Source organism: Vigna umbellata, chromosome 4 (assembly GCF_029865625.1).
Source record: "Vigna umbellata cultivar VRB3 chromosome 4, Vumbellata_1.0, whole genome shotgun sequence".
NCBI lineage: Eukaryota > Viridiplantae > Streptophyta > Magnoliopsida > Fabales > Fabaceae > Vigna > Vigna umbellata.
In genome coordinates this window covers 17,686,988-17,701,107 of record NC_142168.1, presented here as the reverse complement: position 1 = coordinate 17,701,107, position 14,120 = coordinate 17,686,988, and the positions used below count along the sequence as shown (strand labels likewise).

Sequence of the window (14,120 nt, the reverse complement as noted above, 5' to 3'; positions counted from 1 at the left end):
GGAACTTTTTTGATAGGGACTCATAATCTAGGCAAGGGAAGGTAGTTATGTAAGATTGTATGATTTTGTTGTGAATTAATGAAGTGTTGGTTGTATAAGGCCTATAAAGATGATAGAAGTAGTATGTTGGTTGTGGTGTTGTTATGTTGAATTATTTTCTTATAATGTAAATGGACCAAACTATACGTGAATACTAGATGTATTTGAAAATAAGGTATATTAATTTATATTAAATTGGCCCTTGGTGACTTATTCTGAACTGATTTTTAGCCATTATGGTCTGTAAAATAGATAAAAATATCTCTTAAAGCCAAATGAGCAAATTGGTATATTTATTATCGTTATGATCTTATACAAACTCAGACGACTCAAACCATCACTGAGTGAATTGAGGAAATTAAAATCTAGTGAGTTCTAAACATTTAACGTTGGACTAGCCTAGTAAAAATAGGCTTTTAGAGACTGGGTGACTAGGTTTGAGGTACTATTGTTGAAGAAAAAAATATTTTGAAAATCTAGTAGCCCAAGGTGACTTGGGGACATTGGGTGAAGATTGGGATCACTAGAAGATAATGTGAGATTTTGGTTCTAATGGATGGTCACCAAACGAGGTAGTCCCTATTGAGCAAAAATTTGTTTTAAAAAAAATCCAAAGACCTTCTAGGGAACTAGTCATTGGGCGGCCCAAAAATTCATTGTGGGAGCGTACCTCTAGGGGGCAGTCATTAGGCTAGTTAGAGAGCTTGTTTTGTAGGCGAGAGAGTTTTTTAAAAACGAAAATAAGTTTTTTAAAAGAAGAAAAGTGTAATAGATTTTGATATTGAATGTTTGTGTAAGTGATGAATATGAAGTATTTCCAAAGAGGAAATGTTTTGTGTGTGGTTTAAGATATATATTGAACAAGTATTGCTTGACAAGATTATCCAGACTCTACCAGATATTTAGACTTTTATAAATGAAGATATATAGTTGTAAGAGTTGACAACGGTTCCTATAGCGGGACTTGGTAAGAACGAGAACCAGTCTGGCGAACTATAGTGAATTAATCATGTCACTTGGAGAGAATTTAGGTTCTAATGTTTTGGGCTAAAGCTTGAACCAGAATTGCTAGAATCTACCGAGTGTCCATATGATAGGTACAAAATATTTGTAACCATTTCAACACATGAGTATTCTAGAAGTAATAACTTAGTATTAGTTTAGTTACGTATATAATAGATGGATTGTTTGATATTATTTGAGATTGATATGCATGGTAACTGGTTGAAATTTTTTGAAGTTCTTAAATCTTTTACATATACTAACATACCTTGATTTTGTGTTATATAGGAGTAGGTGATTTGTAGGTGGAAGTTCTCAATAGTGAGCAACTGAGAGGGATTATATAGTTTAGGTAATTATTATATATGTATATAGGTGTAAAAATAGTATTCCTTTTAGTGATTTCGTTTATATTTTATTTTGAAAAAGTTTACTCCATTAGAGGAATTTAACAAATCTTATACATATTTATATTGCTTATGATGTGTTAAATAGCATGTTTACCCCTAATGTTTTCGTCATGAAGTGTGCATTTCCTAAACAATATCAATAACTAACATTAGTGTAGATTCCCTTTTTCAATTCACTTTATATGCTTTGGTTTTGAAGACAACGAAGCATGTAAAGACATAGTGGTAATTTTGAAAATTTTGCAATCTTACATGGCCCGATTGCTTTGGAACTGAAGCCATATAACTCTTTGGACTTTGGTTATTAAAGAATCAAGGCCAAAAGGTGTGCTAAATTTTGCACAAATTTTCAAAATTTTAGCTATTTTTTTAATTATTTTATCTAAGGGAGATGATTTGGCTTCGGTTCTTAATTAACCGAAACCATACATCATTTTCTTGCTTTAGTTTGACTTCTCAAACAACTAGGCTGAAATGTGTGCGAAAATTTCAAAAATTTTCAAAATTCCTACTTTTTTTTTTTAATTATTTTGTTTGAGGGGGGGACATTTGGTTTGAGTTCTCAAATAACAGAAGTCATATATCGTTTTCTATGTCAATTTCCCAACAATTGAGGATGAAAGGTGCGTAAAAACTTTCAAAATTTTAGGAATATTTTGCCTCGACTCATGTAAGAACCAAAACTATACATCCTTTTCTACTTCAATTACTAAAGAACCGATGCCAACAGGTGTGCGAAAATTTTCAAAGTTCTTCAAAATTTTAAGGGTATTTGGCCTTGGTTCTTCTAAAAACGTTGTAAGAACTAAAGCCACACATGCTTTCTTGCTCCAATTGTTAAATAACCGAGGCAAAATGGTGTGTGAAAATTTTGAAATTTTGACTTTTTTTTAACTATTCCAGATGAGCAAGAGGATTTGGCTTTAGTTTATATTATAACCAAAGTGTAATGAGTTGTCTAGAGTTATTTTTATAGAAATTTTTACGAATACGCAACTGTTTTATGACTTCATCTACTGTTTTGGTTCTCTGTGAACACCATTTTGCCACCATCCTCCATTGTTTTCATCATCAAACTTTGCTTTGTTGCTAGTACCACTCCTCCACTCCTCCATTCTTTTCTCTTCTCTTCCCTTCCTTTCCACGTCCCCAACTCCATAACCTCCACCTTGCTTCTATTTCAAAATCGTACGAGAAACCAATGTTTTTTTTTTTTATTTTAAAGGTTAATGGAACAACTTTTTTTTTATGCTCCCTGGTTCATGAATTTTTTTTATCTTTTTATAACTATGTTTTTAATTGTCTTTTGTATATTTATGTCAAAGTATGTTTTATTTATGTTTGATATATGTTGTATTAGTATTTAACACATTTACTTGTTGTAAGGATAACATATTCTTATCTCTAGATTTTGGCTTGAAGATGTTTGTAACACTTCGTTACAGATGTCATGAGTAAAGTAAAACATTCTTATATTAGAAAATTTAAGATGTGAGAAGTAATAAAAACTTTAATTTATTTGAAATTAAATAAATGAAAACTTATTCAAATATAATATTTTTAAATAATATTTTAAATCAATATATCAAAATTAATTGAAAGTGTTTTATAAACATAAAATATAAAATTCTCAAAGCACTTTCAAGCATCTTGTTGCTCTACTCATTAACTGGAACATATGTAAGAACATTTGCGCTTGTACAACAACACGAGTTATACGATCATCGCATTACACACAAACAATAAGGGTGAGCTACCATAATAACCACCCAACAATATGACATAAATAATAAATTTCAATCATTGTATTAATGCTATCAACATGACACATCAAACAGGGTCATCTTAATTATAAGCCACATCCAATTGTGTCACAACCAAACAATTTCAAAACATGTGTTGTTCTTCCGTATTCTACCGTACAAAACTTGTTCACTAAACCAGGACACCTATTCACCAAAATAGGACAATTCGAGTCATCCTTCATCGTAACTTTTGACCTATCTACCCTACTCCTCAAGGACTTATGAGTAAACACTTCCATGCTGCTCACAACGAACATTATACTCATCTTGAGCCAGAAACCTACGGGCAAGAAATTATTCCCTTTCTACCCCTTCAAAAGAGGAAAAGGAAACATTCGAACCTCATCTCTTCTACCGCCTCTCGTAGATGAAGAAATCCACCTTTCTACCCCCTCAAAAAGAAAACTTGATTATTTTTCTATTATCTCGCAAGACGAAAGGTAAGACCACGAATTTACGAAGTATGACAAGAAGACATAACAACCTTGTAGTAACATATACATCATAGCAACTCGGTAGACACTAACACAAGGAAAACAACTTTTCAACCCTCATTAATGGCTCAGGAAGGGTCTAAAATCCCTAAAAATGACCTAAAAAACATGCAAAATCGATGTCCAAAACCCTGAATTCAAGGTCCCAAACAACTCAATTACCCGAGACGACCCAACATCCCAGACTACCAAATATCCCAAATGATCCAACATCTTAGTCAACCCAACATCCCCCGACAACCTAGTGTATAATAACTCAGTTACACCCCAGATGACCTAGCATCCCCATACAACACAACATCCCTAGACGACGTAGTGTCCCCATACAAGACAACATCCTTAAACGACGTAGCATCACCATACAACCCAACAACCCCAAACGACCCAACTTAACTCCCAAACGACCCAATATCCCCAAAAGATCCAGTTCACTCCCAGACGACCCAGTTTTAGTGCTAGACGACCTAGGTCCCCAAATTTCCAAGCATCCCTAAACGATCTAGTTTCACTCCCAAACGACGTAGTTTCACTCCTAGATGACCTAATTTCACTCCTAAATGACCTAGTTTCACAACTAGACGATCCAGTTTCACTCCTAGACGAACCAATGTCTCTATACAACCTAATTTCAGTACTAGATGACATAATTTTGGCCACATACGCATTTAACAATCCAATTTCATCCTACATTAGTTTTTCGAACCAATTTCCAATAGCATACACGTTATAACCCTAATGTATACACTAAACCACAAATGTGACATTGTTAAACCATCAAAACTTTGCACTAAAAACAACAATGTTTTCTCACCATTATGCTCCATTTTCGTCACAAAACTTAGAGCAAAACAACAACAAAATATTGCACTGAAACAACACTGTAACCACTGCCCAATACCCCATATTTTTGCACCAAAGCAACATAAGAATGTCTATTCTAGACCAGAAAACAACAAGCACTCTAATTCCTTAATTGTACCAATTAACCCAACCACTTCATTGCATAAAAAATATAGAATTTGGCTAAACTAACAGATGGGTTACATACCTGTGTTGGTTCTCCTTTAATGAGTTAAGCTCTACAAAAATACAGTATTATATACCTAATGTATGCTCACAAAATAATTCCCCACAACACATAAATCGAATTCACGTCCATCACCAAGATCAATCCTAATATGCTTCCACCAAGAACTACATGAACATCCAACCACACATGCTCATCATACGGTACTTTATAGAGCCAAGAGTAAGGTTTAACACCCCTTACAAACATCATAATAGAGAAGCATACAAAAAAAACAATAAGGATAACTCTTCTTACCCCTTACATAAGCTTCTAAATGGTTCTAAAAGCACAACACAAGAACTTCTAGGTTTTGAGCTTCTAGCATGTCTATCAAAACACGTTCTTCTCTCTCACTTTTCATAATAGATCAATCTCCTCTCAAATGCTCATTCACGGCTGCAATGGGTATTATCTCCATAGTTTTAACCTAAAAACAATTTAATATCTCACGTGCATAACTTTATTTGCCAAAAGTGTCCACTAAATTTTTCTCTAAAAAGTCTCCCTCATTTAAAAACAAGAAAACAAGCATATCAGGTTTTAAAACTAATTTCCAGAACAGATAGCTTAAGAGAAAAACAGGATACATAAAAAAGTACTGACCAAGGTTTGAACCTACAATCATGCATAATAATTCACATAACCATATTTTAAATCAATTCTCCAATGGAATAAAAGAATTAATTAAATCAAATCCATAGCACATGTGAGAATAAAACACAAGGTTACTAACCAACTAAACTACACAACTCTTACGTCTAATATGTTATTTTTTATTAATAAACATCTCACACGTTCACATCATCTTCTTACTACATTGAATTTTTTTGCCATGTCTAAATTAATGTGATAAGTCATTATTTTAATCTTTAAATTTAGTTACTATGTAATTATTATTTTTATTATATATATATAAATAAAAGAAAACTTTATTGTAATATATGTCATTTATGTATCATTATTTTAAGAAAATGTTTTTTCTTTCATCAGAGAAAATATATTATATTTAATTATTCTTACATAATTTGAGTTGTTAATCTAAAATTAAATAAAAAACTCATTGAAAGTATTTTTTTTCGTTTACTTTTGCAGGAAGTGAATCCTTCTCATCATTTTTACGTATTGTTTTCAAAATTACTATTTTAAATTAATTTTTCTGTTGAAAAATTCATTATATTAAATATTTTTTAAACTATGAAAAGTCAATAAGTTATTAATTAGATATAGTCAACATGTATTAGGAAGCTACAAAATGTATTTTGTGGAATTTAAAATAGTAATGACAATTGTTAATATCTGGTGAAAACTTTAAACATAGTATAAAATGAATAAGAAAGAATAGTAGGTAGAGAGTTCAAAAATAATTTTTTGTGCAAAAAAAGTAAATAGAAACTCTATTTTTGAAGATTTCCACCTTCCTTTTAAAGAAATACATAACTAAATCTTGGTAGAAAATATATTTGGTGATTTCTAAGTTAATATCATTTACATTTTCCTTATTCACAAATTGAGTTCAAAAGCATATGAAGATAAAATTAGTCACGTGACTGGGATTAACTTCATTAGTTGTTAATTTTCAACTTTATTATAATTACTTAAACTATGTTTAAATTGTGAAAAATTCCGAAAGAAGTAATATGTTATTTCACTATAAATGGTTGACCGTAATTTTAAAATAGGAAGGATTCTACCTTATCTTTTATTAATAAAATAGGTCATAAATTAATGTCTCCTTGAATAAGTTATTTTCTTTAAATTTTAATTATAACAGGAGTATTTTAAACTTCTATTTTCATGAATTAAGTACAATTTGTCAAAATTGTGATGGTCACCATCACGTGTAGGACCCAAAGGCCACATGTGGAGTACCACACAGTACAAATTTCTTCTCTTTCAAATTAACTTTATCAATAAACTAAACGTGTTTTCACATTATTTTATGCTGTTATATTCTACTTATGCAACATCAATTACTATTGTCAATATTTAATATTTAAAAAAAACTCAATCCATACTTTTTATGAAATTTTATGTCACTCATTCTTTTATCATAAGTATATGTCTAAAAAATTTCATATATAATAAACATCGAATTTGAAAGTTTTTACTAAATTATGTATTTTAACAATAATAAATTCACACGATATCAAATACTATATATTACCCATTGCTTTGTACACAATTTATTTATCTATTTTTTAAAGATAAAATGACAAAGAAATAATTAATTTTAATAAAGTTTTGCATGACTTAAAAGTTGAAATATACACATTTTAACATAGTTGATATAAGAATATTTTGACAGTTGATGTCAAAAATTGTGGTTAGAAAAAGATTGAAGTGATTTGCAGAGAAGGGCAGTTTGGAGATTTGAGAATTGAATGAAGAATGTTAAAGCAAAATAAAAAAAAGGAAAAAGAAATGAAAGTCTTAAATAGAAGGGGGGACAGGCTCACATCATACTGACCTGTTAATCTAAATAAAAACACATCATAGATTAACTTCAATGATTAAAGGTCAATGCAAGAGCCATGTTCATGTCCTGTTTCGTCATTTTAACTCAATCTGCCCAACTGCCACTGAAATCCAAAACCCCAAAAATATCATCAAACAAAAAGCATACTAAAGATAAACTTCATCTTCTTTCTTTCTCCCAAGAAAAAAATAAAAATAAAAATTAATTTTTCAAAGTAAAAAAGAAAAAGCTGACTTATATGAGTCGGCCTTTAACTAAATTTAGCTGCACAGACAAAACCGAGTTATTATTTCCATCGTCTCTTTCTACACCTGTTCAAAACCCTCTGCACCAGTTATTCATCAATCTTTATTTTCTCCCTCTGTAATAAAACGATAAATAATAAATAAATAAAATACTTCCTCTATATACATATATCTTTCTGTGCCACTTTTTTTATTACAGTGAGAGAAAACCAGGTGCATGAATTTAGTAATTTACTTTCCCCAAGATCACAACTTTAACAAAAAAAATAAAATAAACTTTAAAAACAATCCAGGATTCCACCTTCAATTAAAATAAAGTCAAGTGCATTAATTTTAACATTACTAATCAATTAACAGAGTTGAATGGATTTTCTGAGTGCAGGTTATGGTAATTAGTATTAAAATTAAAAAATTTAACGTGTTTATTTTATTGATTAATATTGATGATGGAAGTGTGTATTTTATTTATTTATTGAATTATTAAAAAGGTGAATAAAATTAACCATATTTGATGATATTATTTATGTAAATAATGAAAAAGTAAAAAAAGAAAACATTTATTGTGTTTATTACTGACATGTACATACAAACAAATTGAATAAAGGAGGAAAATAATAAAATTCTTGAGATTAGTATTACCAGGCAGATCCCACCCAAATAAATTAATAAATTCACCGAACATACACGTTCATACACACATCTATGATAAAACCCATCAAAGAATTCACCACCCTTTTTCTCCTCTTCTTCTCTTTTTTCCCCCACATATTATTTTTTTTCCTCCTCTGTAATTGCCTAGGTTCTGTGCTGTTTTTGAAGAGAGAGAAGAGAGGTAGAGGTAGATAGAGACCACAGAAAAAAGAGAGAGAGAGAGGGGGGTGAGAAAGAGAGAGAGAGAGTCCTATGCTGGGGGACTCAGCAGTGTTGGGAACAGGAGGAGGAGGAGGGTCTGCAGATGCAGTGGTGGCAGCAGGAGGGGGTGCTGTTCATGACGGTGCTGTTGACGTGGCAGGGGGTGGCGGCGGCGGTGGCGGAGGATCAAATTCAGGGGATGATGAGAGGGGGAGAGTGGAGGAAGGTGACAGGAGCTTTGGTGGGAACAGGTGGCCGAGACAAGAGACTCTGGCTTTGTTGAAGATACGGTCGGATATGGACGTGGCTTTCAGAGATGCAAGTGTGAAGGGTCCTTTGTGGGAAGAGGTTTCAAGGTGAGTCATTGAATTCGGTCTTAATTGTTTGGTTTTGAGGTTTTCTGTCTTCATCACCTTATCTGGCTGCTGTGGTTACTTCAAGTTTGCTGCTTTGGAGATCTGAAAAACTCTCAATTATTGTTCAAGATTTGCTCTTTCGTCTCCTGGGAATGTGTTTCACTTCAATTCCGTGTTTTTTGTTTCCTTTGAGGTTTCTGCAGAGCTTTCGTTTGGATTTGTTTAATTCAGTTTCAGTTTTTATGTTTCTTTCATTCTTAATCTCTGCCAGCTATAGTTCTCTCTCTCTCTCTCATCACCTTTTCCTGTTCCTTCTTTTAAGTTGTGTAGAAGGACTGTTTGTGAAAAGATGTAATTTAGAGTTGGATATGTGATGTGGTTTTTTTTTTTTTCTGACATTCATTTTGATACATGTTGCGTTTACCAAATAAGTTGGCAACTTAAATTGGGTCTTGAAAAGCAACATTTTCTTCCACCTTGTTTCAGTTAGCCAGTCTTGGTGGGAATGAAAGAGGTAGATTGCACAATCTTCTAACTTGGGTTCATGTGTTGTCCATGGGAAGAGTTTCCGTTTCACCAATTCATGGTGTTTGATATTATTAATATCAATATTATTATTGTTGTTATTATTTAATTAAAGCTTTTACTCCAGTTACATCATCAATTTTGATATTATTATATATTCTTCTTTAATTTCCTTCCCTTGTTTTAAGGTCTTCAGTTACTTCCTTTCCCCTCCATTTCCGTTCATGGGTACTTGAAATCCTGAGATGTTTAATACTTTAACTTGCTTCTTTTGTATTATCTTATGCTTCTTTCTTCCATTGCCAACTATGTGCCATGGACTTGATGAGAGATAAGATAACGCCACAAAGCTTGTTTTTTTACTTTGTCTTCTTTTGGGGTTATTATTACTATCAGGAAGCTGGCAGATCTTGGCTACCACAGAAATGCCAAGAAGTGCAAAGAGAAGTTCGAGAACGTTTACAAGTACCACAAGAGAACCAAAGAAGGCCGCAGTGGGAAATCAGAAGGCAAAACTTATCGCTTCTTTGATCAATTACAAGCCCTTGAAAACAACCCTGCAATTCATCCTATCCAATCCCCAACACCACCACCTTCCAAGCCACCACCAGTAACAACAACAGCACTACCAGCAACACCACTGTCAATAGTTGTAACAACCACACCCTCTTCAATAATGTCTCTTCCCCCGACCACAACGCTGCCATTGTCACCTGCCACTGTTCCATCACCAACAACACTCCCTGTGCCTCAAGGCATTCTCGCCCTCACAACCTCTTCCTTCCCATCATCAAACCCTACACCATACTTCCCAACACAAACACCAAACCCTACAACCAACAACACCAACAGCAAGAACCCTCAAAACACCATCGCCCCACCTTCTTTCCCCAACATTCCGACTGATCTCTTGTCCAATTCCAGCTCTTCCTCCACCTCTTCGGAGGAAACAACCACGGAGGGAGGGGGAGCAAGACGCAAGAGGAAGAGGAAGTGGAAGGACTTCTTTGAGAGACTCATGAAGGAAGTGATAGAGAAACAGGAGGAGCTGCAAAGGAGGTTCCTGGAGGCCATTGAGAAGAGAGAACAAGAGCGTGTCGCGAGAGAAGAAACGTGGAGAAGGCAAGAGATGCAAAGGATCAACAGGGAAAGGGAGATTCTTGCACAGGAAAGATCCATTGCTGCCGCTAAAGACGCTGCTGTTATGGCATTTTTGCAGAAGATGGCCGAACATCAACAAGAGGAAAATAATCTTCAACCAGCATTGAATACCAACAACAACAACATTATCTCTATTGCTGCACAGCAACCGGTGCCACAGGCAACTCCAACACCAACACCACAGCAAAAACAAACAACAACTGTTCCCGAGGCCCCACCAGTGCAGTCCTTGGTCCCACAGCCACAGCAACATCAGGTGCAGCAACAACAACAACTAGTGATGACTAATGTGGAAACCAATAAAGCTGATAATAACGGTGAGAATTTGATGATGGGAGCGAGTTCTTCGCGGTGGCCAAAAGTGGAGGTACAAGCGCTGATAGATCTGAGAACAAACCTGGAAACAAAGTACCAGGAAAATGGACCAAAAGGACCTCTATGGGAGGAGATCTCAGCTTTGATGAGAAAAATGGGGTACAACCGGAACGCCAAAAGGTGCAAAGAGAAGTGGGAGAACATCAACAAGTACTTCAAGAAGGTCAAAGAAAGCAACAAGAAGAGGCCAGAAGATTCCAAGACCTGTCCCTATTTTCACCAGTTGGAGGCTCTATACAAGGAGAAGAACAAGGTGGAGGGCCAAATGAAGCCGGAGAGCATGATGGCACCCCTCATGGTGCAGCCGGAGCAACAGTGGCCTCCTCAGCAGGTGGTGCCCCCAGAAGTAACCATGGAAGACGCCCAGAATGACCCCATGGACGGGGGGCACCACGAGGATGGTGAGGAGGAGGAGGAAGAGGAGGACAAGGACATCGGAGACGAAGACGATGACGAAGACGACGAAGGTGGTAACTATGAGATAGTAGCAAGCAAGCCAGCTTCGGCCGGTGATGCTTCTGCCGAGTGAGAGGAACAAATATTGACCGAAAAGTGCATCAATGAGAGTCATGGGTGGGTCAAAGAGGGTGCACGGGTTGTCGGAAAAATGGTGGCGTGAGGGTGAATTCTGGTAGTAGTGGTGGTGGTGGACGGTGATGGGATTGGAATGAAGATTTTGAAAATGCACGTACTTCAGAATGACACATGGGTATAGGGTTATAGCCAGTAGGGTGGGGGAATCTGGGTTGGAAGTACTTGGTACAATAGCAGCATATAGTCAGTAAGATTATATGTTTTTTTGTTTTGAAAAAGAAATAATTAATTATTTTTTTGAGCTAAATAAATAAGTTGATGAACGAGGGAGAGGGAAGGTTAAGATAGAGAAAGGTTCAGACTTGAGAGGTTCAAGTTCAACATATATGAATAAACAAGCAACCTTGATCAATGTTATTGTACTGATGTAAATGGGAGAAACGATTAATTGTTGGGGGGTTTGTCCTTTTTTTTTTTTTCTAATTTCCTCTCTTGAATTTTCGCTTTTCAATTTTGTTATACTATTAAAACGTTGGCAATGATTTTGTTCCTTTCCTCTTTCATCTGTGTTATGTTATCTTGTTTCGATGAATTATATATATTCTTCTTCCTTTGGTTTTTCCTCTCCGGCTCTCTACAAAGTCATTAGCAAATGGTGAGAAGCAGCAACAAGGAGAATGTTGGTTGAGCATGTAGAAGATAAAAAAAAAAAAGTAAAATTTTTGACGCAGAGAAAATAAAAAGAGAATGGTAGTGGAAGAATTAATGGAGGAAAAAAGAATAAGAAAAAGGGGCTTAAATTGTAGGGACAGTGACGGAACCATTTGTGTTGTAACAGGGCCCTTCCCGTAGCAGAAAATGCCAGCATCACACATGGAGTCATAAACCCTTGATGGAGGGTCCACCAGGAGGAATCTTTCGAGGTGTGAGCAAACATCACAGTGTGAAGAGCCAAAAACACTGTACACGGTAACTGTATTGTTTGCAGTGAACACAAAGATATGTGCTTCCCTTCATGGGTGTCAGTACTAAAAAAGCAATGAACCTTCATCTTCAACCTAGTCTATTGGGTAAACTTTTCTGCTCCCAATTTCCTCATTTTTCTTATCTTTTCATCACCATCCCAGTTAATCACGTTTTCCCTAAACAAAAACCTTCCTGTCAAAAATAACCCTTATCAACCCCAAAAAAAGTTACATTACAACTTCATGTCAAAAGTTGCATCCCCAGAAAAAAGCTATATGGTCGGATTTACAACTAATGATGGACTGCAGATATATATATATTATGCTCTTCGTATACATATATATTTTTTTTACATTGCTTTTGGTAATATTTTATATTATATATGTACACACGAGAGATGCTATACAAGGGAAGAATTCTTAATTCAAGTAGTACAGGTCGGCATTTTTCGTATGGATCGGTGGGTATCCAATTCTGCTCTTTATTTTTGTTTGTTTTTCTCAGATTTTTGTGTTATTTTATTTTTAGCATTACAACTAATGCTAAATATAACCTTACATTCACATGCGTCAATTAATTAAAGACAAAGCAGCGTTGTTAGAGTTTTTATTGTTTCTTTTCATCCTGCACAATCATTGCAGGGTATCTGGTTCTCTAGTAAATCTTGAACTATAATTTCTTCTTCCTTCTGATATAGATGGGTGTAATTTTTTTCTACTATGCAAACTAATTCCTGCAACTGTTAATAATCTATTGTTCTTAAGTTTAATGCGTATGTAATCTCACTCTTGAAACTTTAAGCAGACACGGTTCTATTTGGTTGTATTGTTGATATTTTTGTGCTTTCTATGACAGAAAAATGTTCGATGTTTCGTCACTTTTACTGAGATGTAATATTATTACTTTATCTGTCCTCACAGTAAATATGTTTCTACTCCTTGCAGTTGTTTTCAGAACAATAAACTACAAATTTAAATAGTTTTGTAAAATTAAGTAAAAAAAAAACAGCATGTGAACTTGGATTGGCCATATTTTTTTTCAGTAATGCAGTTTAAATAAACAAATATAAATAAATGACTATCAGCTTCAAAAACGGTAATTTTATAGTGTAAAATTTTTAAAGTGTTTTTTATTTAATATTTTTAACTTCTGAGAAAACTATTATAACAATTTCTTAGTGTGTTTTTTTAAAGCTCGGGTTTAATTACAATATATGTTTAGAAACATATATTCTAATTGAACATTTATCTTTTCGTTTAAACAAATTCAAACAACTGAACACTTTGTGAAAAATGTTAATCTTATGATCTCAAAACAGCCGAGACAAACAAAACTGTATTAAAAAAGTTAACAGATTATTAAACTTGCTAAACTTTATTATGCATAGAAATGAGTTTATTACAGGAGATAAATTTACTTGAATGATTTGTATTAGCAAGCACTTAGGTTAATTAGCTGAAGTGTGGAAAGAAGAGAAAGAAATTAGTAACGAGAGTATAGAAGAAATGCATGAGGTTAGAATATAGAGGAAGGAGAAGAGATTGAAAAGAGGAAGGATTAGATGGCGGTGGCAGATAGATGGTGATGGTGGCACACATGATGGTGCATCATGTATCTAGTTTGACTTGTGGGTGCCCTACAAATTTGTCTATTGTGATGAAAATGGTGCCTATTTACGCGTTAAGGGACTGCCCCACAGTATTCATTGCCATGCATTTACCACCTACGGATAGGAATAAATATTCTGTTACACACCAACAGTTTTGAGACATTAACGTTGCAGTACCCTCCTTCATAGAGACACATGCACG

The 14,120-nt window shown here is 34.4% G+C and overlaps 1 protein-coding gene across 1 annotated transcript; it reads left to right on the top strand.

Annotated features, from left to right (window-relative positions):
- Positions 1 to 8,236: 8,236 nt before the first annotated feature.
- On the top strand, positions 8,237 to 11,906 carry LOC124821583 (trihelix transcription factor DF1-like). Its single transcript, XM_047293490.2, has 2 exons — positions 8,237 to 8,748; positions 9,670 to 11,906. Exons 1-2 carry the CDS (start codon positions 8,444 to 8,446, stop codon positions 11,336 to 11,338), a joined length of 1,974 nt encoding a protein of 657 aa, XP_047149446.2. The 5' UTR covers positions 8,237 to 8,443; the 3' UTR covers positions 11,339 to 11,906.
- Positions 11,907 to 14,120: the final 2,214 nt, after the last annotated feature.

Excerpts from the sequence above, each read along its gene's own strand:
- LOC124821583 (XM_047293490.2), top strand. The coding sequence starts at position 8,444 with ATGCTGGGGGACTCAGCAGTGTTGGGAACAGGAGGAGGAGGAGGGTCT. Across the intron at positions 8,749-9,669 it reads TTGTGGGAAGAGGTTTCAAG|GAAGCTGGCAGATCTTGGCT; the intron begins GTGAGTCATTGA and ends TATTACTATCAG.